The sequence below is a fragment of the Cucumis melo genome, chromosome 6, assembly GCF_025177605.1.
Source record: "Cucumis melo cultivar AY chromosome 6, USDA_Cmelo_AY_1.0, whole genome shotgun sequence".
NCBI classification, from domain to species: Eukaryota; Viridiplantae; Streptophyta; class Magnoliopsida; order Cucurbitales; family Cucurbitaceae; genus Cucumis; species Cucumis melo.
Window position 1 is genome coordinate 30,345,955 of NC_066862.1, and position 13,580 is coordinate 30,359,534.

At 32.6% G+C, this 13,580-nt stretch overlaps 2 protein-coding genes across 13 annotated transcripts; both read right to left on the bottom strand.

The window, feature by feature from the left end:
* Positions 1-2,846: 2,846 nt before the first annotated feature.
* LOC103490954 (probable sugar phosphate/phosphate translocator At1g12500) lies at positions 2,847-4,404 on the bottom strand. The gene has a single exon (XM_008450716.3). The coding sequence runs from the start codon at positions 4,291-4,293 to the stop codon at positions 3,217-3,219; it is 1,077 nt and encodes a 358-aa protein (XP_008448938.1). The 5' UTR covers positions 4,294-4,404; the 3' UTR covers positions 2,847-3,216.
* A 3,879-nt stretch (positions 4,405-8,283) lies between these two features.
* Positions 8,284-13,501, bottom strand: LOC103490955 (uncharacterized). Of its 12 annotated transcripts, none has more exons than XR_007821866.1 (8): positions 11,737-13,492; positions 11,467-11,617; positions 11,217-11,364; positions 10,881-11,126; positions 10,187-10,466; positions 9,832-10,008; positions 9,462-9,594; positions 8,284-8,852 (listed from the first exon to the last, which is right to left on the bottom strand). XR_007821866.1 is itself a non-coding variant. In XM_051086502.1 (7 exons), the coding sequence occupies exons 1-6, from the start codon at positions 13,379-13,381 to the stop codon at positions 10,188-10,190; spliced, it is 2,370 nt and encodes a 789-aa protein (XP_050942459.1). In that variant the 5' UTR covers positions 13,382-13,492; the 3' UTR covers positions 8,284-8,852; position 10,187. The 12 variants fall into 12 exon arrangements, 4 of the variants coding, with proteins under 4 accessions (XP_050942459.1, XP_008448939.1, XP_008448940.1 ...); XR_537978.3 differs by having other exon boundaries at positions 9,462-9,617; XR_007821865.1 differs by having other exon boundaries at positions 9,828-10,008.
* Between the last annotated feature and the right edge of the window lie 79 nt (positions 13,502-13,580).

The window sequence follows — 13,580 nt, forward strand, 5'->3', positions numbered from 1 at the left end:
TGTTCATGAGGTGTTCTTGATCTTATTGTGTTCACGAGATTTTGGTAAAAGTAGGGATTTTTTTTAGTAGGTGAAGGATTGATATGTTAAATGAAATTGAGACCAATAATAATACTTTGGTGAAGGGATATATCTCGTGGGGTGACATTTATTGTTTTTACTAAGTAACATTTGTGGCCATTATTTTATGCCTCCTACTAAGGTCGGTTGCTTTCAAAATTCAAATTGAGTTTGTTTAAAGAATAATAAAGCTTAAATTATATATATAAATATCTTTAGGTATAATATCTATAAATTGTAATATATATTTTAACAATGTTAGAAATTCGGATTGGGTTGGGTCAACCCGAGAAAATGTAACTCCAATCCAATCTAACCCCCCAAAAAAAAATAAGAAATTTAACTCAATCCAATCCTTATCATTGAAGTTGGGTAGTTCGAGGGTTGGTCGGGTTCTCGAGTTATTTGAACACTACTAATATAAGATGGTTTGTAATAATAATAAAAGTAACAAAGAAGGGAAGAAAGAAAGAAATAATAAAGAAAGAAAGAAGGACAGTAGAAAAAGCACAATTAATTAAAACTCACAGGTTGAATATGGAAACCATAGAAAAAGAAAGAAGCTTTTTAGAAAAGTATCAAAGTAGGATTCATATTGATTTAATGCATTCAATTGTCTATTTGGAAAGACAAAGGTTATGGCTGTCAATATGTTTTGTGTTAAGGAAAGTTTGGTTTCAAATAATTAATATAAATATTTAATTTATAATTAATCTCCACCACTACTTTAAATTTTATGTTCGAAAGGTTGCTCAAAGCCAAAGTCGATGTAAGTCCAAAGATATATCAAGAGTTTTTAGGGAAATTACATGTTTCAAAGATTCAAACCGTCAATCCCCAAAGTTGGCCAATTGAACTTGTTTCATTTCACCAAAAAGAAAACAATTGACTAACAATTTGCAACTTCGAGTGTGACCCCTACATTAATATCATGGATATTGCATACACCTCAAGTGGATTTCCACCTTAAGGAGGTAAGCAATATTCTAAGTGATCCGATAAACTAATTACGTTTCGTGTATTATCTATGTTTAAATAAATGATACATTACCCTTTTACCTCTCTTTGCTATGAATCTAAAACTTCTTAATTTTGATTTATTTTCAATTTAAAGGTAATACATAATTTCATTAATTCATAAGTCAATTTAAAATAAAATAAGTGAATCATATTGGTAACTTTTTTTTTCAATAAAAGACATACAATTTTGATACACAGAAGAATAGGTGGACATAAAGCAGTGGTCAATCTTTATCAAAGTCTCAATTTGTTCATTATTGTTTTAAAGAGAAACAAAATAAACCCACATGGCCAAGTTTTTTTTTTTTTTTTTTTTTCTTGATGTAGATAATCCACTATTCACCAAATCAAATATATAAATTTGATGGATAAATTTTACTCATTTTAATTCTGTATTGTTCAATAAATCAAAATAAAATGTTGATTCTTAATCTTTTTTACCCAATCCTACTTCATACTTCTGAATTTAATATTACCCAACAATTTGTTGATTCAAAGTGTTAATTAAACTTTTAAACTCAGTCAGATTTAGTGAATATATAATTTACGGTCATACAACTAAAAATAAGTTCTTCAAAGTTTGAACTACAATTAACATAATAAAACATATTTTTGATAATTATGATTTATTAAAATAAAAGTAAGGAAATAGAATAGAATAGTTTTTTGCTTCGAGAAATATTGGAAGTTTAATAGTAAAATTAGTATAACCAATATAAACATGACTCGTGAAACAAGTTACAAATTATCATCGTAAATACTTTTTCACTTGTGGAATAAGATCATTGTTTTCTAGAGAAGCTAATGACTAATCCAAACTCAAAGCAACAAGGTTAGTTCGTAGCGTAATTCATTTGTTGAGAGTTGAATTGTGGGTTAGGTCTTGAATCATTTTCACCTAAAGAATACAACACTTGATGAGAAGGAAATTTAGCCTCAACAATCTTTTGAAAATGAACGGCAGAGTTTGGAGTTCAAAGCCTTTGATAATGAACTTCTTGATTACTGAAAGAGATCTCATAATCTCAAGCAACCAACCATGGGGACGAATTCAATCCAATACATAATTGAGATTATCTAAAATGATTAACTACAGTTTCTCCAAGATTAAGCCAAATATGGTTTCTAAATTTTTTGAATCTCTTACTTTTAAATTGAAAGCATATGCCCACAATTGGTTTTCTCTAATGGGCTTCCAGAGGAGAGGATGGTAGATTCCTAGCTCATGAAAAAGCACAAATGGAGATGAAAAGAGCATAAATGTAAGTAATAAGGTTATGAGCGTTTCGACACAATAAAAGAGCAAGAACTCAGTGATCAGAAGCAGTTGGAAATTCTAAAGAACAATTGCTTTTCATGGGAGGAAACAATATCTTAGGAGTTTTTATTAGCTATAAACACACAGAAATTTTGTAGAAAAAGTATATACATTTAAGGATTATGAAACAAGGAAAGAAATCAAAAGGTGAAAAATCATAGCATGTGATAATAAAGTAGACAGCCAGAACACGGATGGGCATTTGAAGCAATAGCAACAAAAAAAAGTTATTCAAATATGAGACAAAAGAATAAATTGACATATTAACAAAGAACAGTAGATTATATACATATATTTGACAGTGGATTACATTGATTTTGAAAACTACGCAAGTTCAACTCTGTATAATCCTTTTCATGTAACCCTCCTATTTTATCAACCATTAAAATTTACATACATTAGTAAAAAATTGTTCAATTGAAAGTAATGTACTCTAAGAAGAGAGAAATTTTCAACAAAATGGAGGTGGGGAGAAGAAATTACTTCCCTCCCCACAGAATCAAATTGAACATTTATATATTTGAATCATCTTCGTGTTTCTCAATATGCAGCAGAAGTATACAAGCTACAAGAGGGCCCCAAAAGGAGAGGGAATTCACTCTTAGTAGTGGCCACTCCAATCGAGAAGAATTCAAAGAAGAAAAGAAGAGATCAATAAACTTCCCTATTCTCCATGAATCCTATACATTCCATTCTCTACTTGAAAAGATTTAGCCAAAAAAGCAATAAATCAAAGAAAAATGGACGCACCCTTATTTCCATAGTGCTCAGACCAGATCAATGGGCATATAAAGTTAATCCAATTCATATCTTTATCTTCAATGGGTTGTCACTTTGGACCTCTTCTTGGCCTCACTGTAAAGCACTACACCCATGATAGTCACAGCAAATCCAGCCATACCCATCACCGTAACAGGGTTCCTGAAGATCAAAACAGAAACAACAGCCGCTACGGCAGCCTTTGCATTCCCAAGAACCTGCAATGTGAGGGCACTTGTGTGCTTGGTGACCAAGAAATTGGTCAAATTCACCAAATAAGCCACCGTAGCATTGCCAAGCAACAAGAACACAATAAACGAATTCCCTCGAGCTTTTTCGACAGTAATTGCAGCTACATTCCCTTCAATATAAAGACTAAAAGGAAGCAAAATCATAGCAGCCATTGGAGCCATGTACAACAACAAATTCATAGAGTGAAGTTTTTCAGCTTCTGAGGTTAACAAAATCCCTTGAACCACAGATTTCAATGCCCGCCCAGCAGTAGAGCCAACACAAACCAAAAACCCAAAGAAATGAAACAATGGCTCACTATTACTAGCCAAAACAATCCCAAAAACCACAGGCAAAAGCGCAAGATAAACCTCAGCAGACTCCTTCTTACAAGTAATCAAAAAAGCAAAAATGGCAGTGAAAAACGGGGTGGTAGCACCAATAGCTTGGTTAAACGAAACGGGAAGGTAACGAAGAGATGTATTTCCACAAACAACGGAGAAACAGAAAATGGCGCTAAGAGCAAAGATTTTAAAAAACTGTTTACGAGAAAGAATGTGTTGCAACGGAACAATCTCAAGAAAATTAATCGCAATATAACTATAAGCCGCACAAGCCAGCATGTGAAGCATTGTAAGGAAGATCGGGTACCGATAGCCATAGAAGCTTAGAAGGTATTTGTTGAGAAGAAGAACACCAATGTTGGATAAGTACCATGAGAGTATAATTACCATCGTCAATAAATTGGGCGATAGGTATGATCCGATGGGGAAACCGGCGGCACTGTTCCGAACGTCGCTAGGTGGCGTCATTGGAATGTCGACGACCTGGTCGGCGGCGGCCGTGGAGGAGTCCAGGCGAGGGTTGCTCATACGACGAGTGGTCCATGTCTGAGCCTCCACCATGGCCAAAAAAAAATGGAAAGAGAAAGAGGAAGCTAAGACTTTCTCTCTCTAGAGAGGTATGAGGTTATAGAGAGAGAAAGAGAGATCGGATCTGAAGGAAGAAGAAGAAAGAGACGAAGACGATTGATAAACGAAGAAGAACGTGAAAGGTTTTTGGAGGGCTATTTGATCGGACGGTCTATCTTTAGATTTGGGACAGCTATGGATGTCAGCCGTTGGATTAGGATAAAAGGTATTTTTTTTTTCTTTTACTTTTATAATTATTTATATACATTGTCGGTATATTATTGGATCAATTTTGGAGACTTCGGTCTCACGCTTAATTACTAGCTTTGCTTATTAAATCAAATCCTTTTATTCATTTACGGGTCTTTTAAAAAATATAATACCACCATATATTTAAGCTAAAACAATTTCAAACATTCACGATAGATTTGACTATCGATTATTTAGATTTGATATACGTACACGATCCTTTAATTTAAATTTACATATACGATCCTATAGATTTAGTTAAATAAAATTTTTTGAGGAAAAGATGATCGAAATAAATCAGATTTAGCTACCACGTAAAAAAACGAAAGAGGAAAAAGAAGAAAACAACGAAAAAAGAAAGAAAAAGAAAAAAGATGATAGAAAAAAATTAGAGTGGAGAAGAGAAAAGATGGAAGGGTAAACATGTAATATTTAAAAAATGACTAACATGTATATAACACGACCAATAATATTTCTCAAATTTATTTATTTATTTATTGAAATAACTCAACGAATAAAAGAAAAATAATAAATAAAATAAAATAAAATATAGTATTAGTTATTAATAACAATTTTATTTACTTACTAGAAAAAGGAAGCATTTAAGAATTGGGTTAAACTCATAAATTAGAAAAATAAAATTAATTCACACAAATCTAATCTTCTATCGTAAGATAAAATATTTACTCGTGTGATTAATAAAAAGGAAAAGTGTAATATTTGATCAAATATTTATACTTTATAAAAAAAATTAAGTATAATAAATTTTATGTTTTCGTAGTTTTATTTTATAAAGTACAAATAATCTATCAATTTTTATCTATTTTTGAAAAAATCACACACATATATAGTAACAATTTATTAAAATTGGAAACTCATATGATATATGATTCTCATTTTAGTAAACTCATGTTTCTTTAGAATCCAAATAATCTTAAATATGTCTCATTACTTTGCATCATTACTCCAATTCTACCTAAATATCTATTTTTTTTTATTTACATTATTAAAATTATTTTTTTCCAAAACTATTCTAAAAATTTCATTTACCTTTTAAAACAAATTATTCATGAACTTAAGATTTCAAAATATAAAGATGGAGTGATACTTTAAACAAATATTTAATTCAAAACATCAAATAAGGCATTCTTAAGTATATAATTAAAAATGTTTGGGGTAAAAAAAAAATGTGTCGATTGTATCTAAATCTTTTTTTTCTAAATCACTTTTCTAACTATCGCTTTCAAATACATTCTTAAAATAATCAGTTGTAAAAATAAGTAAATAGTCACTTAAACTAAGAAAAGGTAGGTTATAGTATTTTTTTTTAAATGCAAAAAAACATCTCATTTTTAGATATGATATCTATAATAAACTTCTAAACAAATACAAAAAATTTTTGATTTTAGATATAATAACTAAAATAGACTTCAAATAAATTTCTTTTAAAATTTTTATTTTGATAATTTAAAATTTAAAATTATTGTTTAATGTGATAAAATTTGTTTGCTATAAATTAGTTTTGGAGTCATTTTCAAAAATAGTAAAATCTATCCATCTTTAGTCCATTTAAATGTTAGTATTTTTTTTTTTTTCTAATCATAACAATTTTCCTCTAGTTTTTTAAAATATTAAGAAAATAGTTTATTTTTTTATATTAAAAAAAATCAACATGGTAATGTATTTAACAAACGAAAAATAGAAAATGTATTTGTATAAGTGAGAAATAGGTAAATATATCAAACAAATTAATGTAGTTTTAAAAATATTAAGATTTTCTTTTTTTCAAATGACTTTTTAATTGTAGTCAACGCAAAGCCAAACATAGCCTTATTTTATATCAAATATTCAAAGTTACACAAATGAGCTAAGCTTTTAAAATGTAATAATAATAATAGAAAAAGAAAACAAAGATGACAATCCCATGTGTGAATGTGATTGTAGTCTTCCAAAGATTTTAATATTGAATGAAAAAAAAAAAAGCTTCCAAACGAAGGAATTAACATTTCAATTTTTAATCCGAGTACATCTGAATTTGAAATCACATTCAATATTTCAAAAAATTACAGTTATAACAAAATCTATCAATTCTATTACTGATAGACTCTTGTTGTTTGTCATAGATCAAAATTTGTAACATGAACTATGAGTGATATACTTTATCGATAGGTTATGATAAATTTAACTATGTTTATAATTTTTTTTTAAAATGATAATTTTTAAATCTATTTGTTATATTTGTAACTTTTGTTCATGTATTTATTATTTAGTAAAATAATGTGCATTGTATTTATTGGGATTTAATAAGATCACATGGGGATCATAGATTCAAAACATAAAATAGGAAATTGTAATTTAAAATTGAAGAAGATTGATGCTTTTAAGTTTCAATAAATAGATGATAGCATTATTGCGAGTCATAGTTGCAAAGTTAGTAGTTGTTGTTGTTCTTTTTAAATGGAGTTCATGTCTTTACACACAAACTTCTTAGATCTAAGACCAAGACTGCTGTTTTTTTTTTCAAACCAACACAATGTGGAGCTTTAGTGTTGTAGCCACTTGAGAGTAAATGAAATCTAAAAAAGTTAGCACAAAAAATACTTCGTTTTAAAAGTACTCCTCAAATGATAAAAGTGACTCGATCGGTTTTTTAAATAAAAGAAAACGTCAAATGGTTTTTTGTTGATGGTCTGTATATATTTTCTTTTCTCCGGCACTCTTACTTTCTTTCTTTTTTCTTCCTCTACACAGTCTTCTTCATCTCCGGCACGAAGAGTCCAAGTGGGCAGCTTCGATATGACCAACTTTTGGTGACCAAGAGCAAAAGAGGGGCATGATTGTGAGTGAGACCGAGATTGAGCAAGAGACATAGAGAGAGAGAGAATTTTTTAACACTGAAAATTAGATTAATGAAGTACTTGAAGAAAAATAATGGTTGTTTCTAAAATGCACCTTTGGAGGAACCCTCTTTTTCGTGAGTTGAATGATTTTGTAGTTTGATTTAAATTTATGTTTTAGTCTGGGAAGTGGGGGATGATATATTTTTAAGACTATTTTAGTAATGTCCCTCGAATTTAGTGTAAACAAAGGGTGATTCGGTTATTATTTTTTTTCATTTTTTGGGTCATCCATAAATTTCTTTTATTATTATTTTAACAAAATTGATCCAAAGATGTTCTTTGTTATCATCTACCAAAATTTACACTTGATCCCACTCAAATGTAATATATATATAATTTGTCACCAGCTACATAGTGTATGAGACAAACTAAACGTTTACATTTTGCTTAGGGTTGTGAGTCTAATCTATAGTTTCGATTTCGACTATAACATGTTTTTCTGATTCAAAATCAAATATCCAATAAGATCCTAAACTTCTTCAATAAATATTTAACTGGTTTCTATATTCAATTTCATGTTTAATAAATGCTTAAGTTTGAAAATAACTAATAATTCTCTCATTAAAAAAAAAAAAAAAAAAAATCTCATAAACTTCTCGTTCACAAAATTGTAAGACCCAACAATCAAATATAAACCAAATAGTTTGGATATGCAAAAACCTATTATACAAATTAAGCCATTATTCACAAATCATAGAACTACAAAAAGGGAGGGAAAATAACATAAACAGGAAGGAGGAACATCCTCTTATTCTTATGAAATTAGCACAAGTTTAGAGGAATATACTGCATCTAATAAAAAGAAAGAAAAGAAAGAACATAATGAGTCAGATCATGGAACAAGCAAGGAAAAGGCTAATATATACAATACCATAGTCAAGGAGGAATGCATCTTCCATCGTGGATTATAACAGAAACAAAATAATCATAACATTATATTACACGTACATGCTCTTATTCCTCTTCCGGTGGTAAAAAATTGATGGTTGGAGAGACTGATCACAGCCCTTCCATTCTAGTTGAGGGAGATTTAATCATAATGGAATAAAAGATCAGCTGCGACGCCTTTGATGCGAACGTGTGGTTCTCGTACAATAACTAACATAAGAATGGGTTGACTATATCATAAATGTACCTGTGCTGGAGTTGCGTTGCATGGCTTCTCATTTGTTATGGTTCGGCCTCTGCCCTTTTGTTTTGTAAACAATTCCTTTTAAGGTAACTAAAAGAATGGGAAAAACTCTACTGAAATACAAAGACCGAGACTGGGGATGTTTCAAAGCTTTTCTCATCTTACATGCTTTGCAGTTTGACTAAAATGGAGTGCAATCCTCAGATTAACTAGGGACAGTAGCTTGATTGAAATATGTTGTGCTCCCGGCAAGCAAGTTTTGACAACAAAACCTACGTAGAACACATAGTAAGATCGGAATTAGATGCGATGAGTGAAGCCATGACATTAAAACACGGGTGGAGTTTAGTTCAAGTTTCAGTTCTATCAACTAAGAATACATATAGAAGCAGCAAAAGTGATATATCAATTGGAGTTTCATTAACTATGTTGGAAGTCAAGCACAAAGAGATTTTCTTCACCAGCACATGCCATTGCATCAAAACAGAAGACAGATAACCATATTAAATTTCCAAGAACTTGTAATTGTAAGATGGTTAGATTCAGAAGGGGAGATTCACAAGAGAAGGCACTCAGAATTGTCAAATGAGCCCTTTTACTGTTCAAATCAAGTCCAATAACATCAACTTTTTGTCCAAGGCAAACCCAGCTATCCATTTTTCTGACAAATTCCTCCAAGCACCAAATCCCAGTTATCATGTTCTGGATTCCAGCAGTCACACTCACCGTCAGTTTTTCAGGGTAGAGGTGATATAAATGAGAGGAGCACAGAAACAGAAAGGAAAACATTAAATGAGAGAAACAAAGCTACTAATCCTTAAAAAAATTGATTTTCTGTCTATTCTCTAGCTTAAATCCGAGGAAACGACTGAGAAACTCACCATATTTAGGAGTGGCCAAGGGCAGCCAATCTTGCTTCTTTAAGAACCTTTGTCAACCAACCCTTGCCTTCTAGACCACATGTTCTAAGTCAGCCTTGAACTTGAGAGTGCAGATTGAGCAAATGTGAACCATCTACCTTTACGGATATGAGCAATCTATTTAACTAAGTTAGCCTTGAACTTATACCAATAGGTCTCTTTAGGGTTATCATCAGGGTGAAAGGAAGACAACAAATTGATTTTACATCATAAAATTCTATTTAAATGTTCATTGTTGCAATGCAAATGTTCGAAATTCTTAATAGTAGGATTTTTTTTTTCTAATTAAATTGATAAGGAAGACTTTAAAAATGAAATAAAAGAAACCTACAGGTTAAGCAGCTTAGAAGAGAGTGAAACTTTTGGATCACTCTCCCTCACGTGCTCTTGTGGCATCTTTGTTTTCGAGTAATTGGTGCCATTCCTGAATTATTGAGTTATTCATGCAATGTTCTTGGCCAATTTGGTTGGAAAGAGGGCAGTGAACTTTTGAAGAATTCCCAACAAACTTTGAGGTAAAAAGAGACATAACTCACATAATTAGAGGCAAAAACGAACATAATCCACATAAATGAACAAACTACATACATCCCAACCATAAATTTCTGCTTCTTTAACACAAATACACAGAGCTTCCAAACAAAAAGCACGATTAGGATATTAGAAAAATTAAAACAGACAATTACCTCAAAGTCGTGCATAGGATCGAATACGGTTCAACGGGTCAACAAGCCATGCAAAGTTTGCAAGCCGTGTACTTTGCTTCTCATCGGAACGTGCCTCTGCACTCTTAGATAGGGAACAAAGATAAGATAACGACTGTAGCCATGAGACTAACATAGGTTTACGGGTGACATCATCGGCTTCCGAAACGAGAGAGTATAACTGATCAAGAACCAGATTTTGGCCTTCTGTAGGTAACTTGATGATCAGTTGTGCTAAACTCTTCATCAAGCTTGGTAGGACCTAAAACATGTCAGATACACAATCCAAACTACACAAATTCAGATAGAAATTTTGCAGCTGATGCATGGTCTATTTCATTCCTCGATCAAAATTCTTCCTAGATAGGCAAATATAGTGCAGTGAAATCCTGGTAGATTTGAACAATCCCAGATCCCACCATCACTAGGCTAGGTTAGTTCAGCAGTAACTACTAATTTGAGTTTATCAAATACATGAATTTGGCTACACTAACAAATAACTGTAAGCCACCAACATTTAATTTAATAGTATCTTGGCTACAGAATTAATTTCATGAAATTAACATCCCAACTTATAAAATAAGTTAATATATTGTTTAAAATAGTGAAAATAAAATGCCTACTGCACTAAAAATGGACAGACAAACATCTTAGGTCGTACAAAGTAAAATGGTACCTGTATATCAACGAGAGAAATGAGCCGTAATAGCATGTCTAAAATTTTCTTGGAAGGCTCCAAGTCTCCTTGCCAAGTCTTCCACAAATCTCCGTCATCCATGAAGTTTTCACTGCAAAGGCTAGTAGCTTTTACAGTAAGACTGTCAATACAATAAAAGATTGCTGGACTTCCTGCAGGAAGATATCGAACCAAAGCTGCAACTCCTGAAGCCATGCCCTCGAATGGTGTAATGCCAGGATACCCCTAAAATCATAGAAGTTGAAAATTTAACATCAGGTCAAGTTATTGAGTTGATAACAAATAAAGAAAGAAGGGTTTAGTTGAGAGTGATACTGATAAAGATCTCTCAACGTAGTAGAAAACAAGCTCCTCCTTCAATGTTGCTCTCTTTTCATCGTCAATGTCATCCTTCCCGGACATGAAAGCTGTAAACACAGAGTGTGAAGCACGGGCAACTTTTGCATTTTGATGTCCCATATATCTTATTGACTTAGTAATAAGGAACTAAAAAGTTCACGAGGGAAAAAATAAAGAAGGAAGAAAGAAGAAACAAGGAGAATTTGCACATTTTAGAACAGGATACAAAAACATTGTTGGAGCTACCACCTTCCCATACACTTGAGTAGGAACATGCTCGACGCAAGTTGGAATGACTCGTATATAAAACAACATACGTGCAGTTTGCACTTCGTCCTTCACCCATGAATATTTTATTTTCTGCCCAATAGAGTTATCTGGAAAATGTTGAATTTTAAATTTCAAATGCTTGCTTCTACAATATCAGAATAATTGAATCGAACCATCAAGTAACATAATCTAATCTTTACAAAGTAAAATAACTTGAAACCAGTACCAGGGCCATTTGTTTGATCTTGGTATGTGGGCATTGACTCGATGAAAGAGACACAGGCAGACTCATTCCCCTGAATGCTCGCAACAACACCTCGGATAGTTTCCATATATTCTTGCAAGCGAATACGCCTAAAGTATTCCATACAAGAGAATGAAACAAGTATTCTTACCGATACATCAAACTGACTTTCTAGTGTATATTTGGAATCCAACTTTTCTTTTGTGACAGCTAATGCAAAAACTACAACCATGAGAAAAGCAGACTCTGCAATTTTCTCGATATTCTCTAGTAATTCATCCTCTCTGCCACGAAGCACCAAACCAACTAGTCTGTGCCTTGAGTAGACATCTCGACAGTAATCCCATACAAGATTCTCCACAATACTTCTTTCCTCTTCCCCAAGTGAAGCATACTGACTGCAAAGAACACCAGCAATGGCCCCGGCTTCCTTAAAAGGAATACTACCCAGATGCTCCTTCACTAGAGTAAGCCCCAAAACACCCAACTCGGCAAAAGAAAATTCATTGATTTTGGCATATAAACGCTGCAAAGGAAATATTTCAGTCAACAAACCATAAACAACGGAAATGAGCACAGGCGGGCGAGCTGACACAGGGCCACAACGTGCTATTGCCAATGAAATACACAATAGAAGCACGCTCCTTCTATGGTCATTGCCTGTAATTGAAGATGCTTCCATAGTAGAAATAAAATTCCTTGCTATTGATTCTAAACAATCCTGAGCTGCAATCCTTATTCTAGATATCGTTTCTCTTTCTGAACTATTCAACAAGCCTTTGTAAGTATTAAAACCCCTCAATATTCCAGCAGCAGCCATTACAACAGCAAATGAAGCATAACTTTCCTTTGAAGACACTAAAGTCGCATGGCTAAAGACATCTAATTTCTCAAAAGAATGAAGATTAATCAAACCAGAGGTCACCCATTCAATCATGTGAAGAATCATTAACCCACTAGAAAGAGTATCAATAGGGCCATTTACCTTACTCCAAATTCCTAACAAAGAATCTAACAATCTAACAACATGAGCATTTACTGATGAAGATAAAGCATAACCAATCCCAGCGAGAAATTCTGGAACTATCCCTCCAACCAGTAGGTAATCTTCTTCCAAAACCCTGCAAAGTAACTCCAAACAGCATAATTTTGACTTTTCTGAAGCCGAAAGCTGATACGAAATTGCACCCAAAACTAAAACCCCTTCAGAGATAAACAAAGGTTTCTTCCGCAATTCAATTTTGGAAGAGAAAATCTGAGAGAGAACCTCAACGGATGAATCGAGAAGAACTAAAGAGGGTCGGAGAGATTTTCTGACCCAGATATAAAGAATCCTCAAAAAGAGGGGATAGGATTCATCAGAAATAGAGAAATTAGGAGAAGAAAGTAAAGAAATCACCAACTTAGCTTGAGGGTCTGCAACATAGAGTGAAGACTGAGAGTTAACAAGAATTTTAAGGGATTGAATGTGACGATCATCGAACAATTGATGCTCCAAAGAGCTTCTAAGCTCAGCCCAGGCTTGGATAATTTCTCGAGCAGAAGAGGAAGTGGGTTTGGAGTTATCAATACCGCTGATGCTCTTCAACCATTCTTCGAGGAAAACTGAACTCCCCTGCTTTGCCATCTTATCATTTGGAGGTGCAAAAATGGTGGACAGAGAGAGATATGATGGAATTGAAAAGGAAGAAGACGAGGGAAGTAAATCATTTATATATGTAATTGGGTTGTGGTTCGATTGTCTAATGGCTTTAAAGTTTCAAACAATCAAAATTATTTCGGCCATAATTCAAAGTTCAAAGCAAAACAATCTTAAATGACTAAAC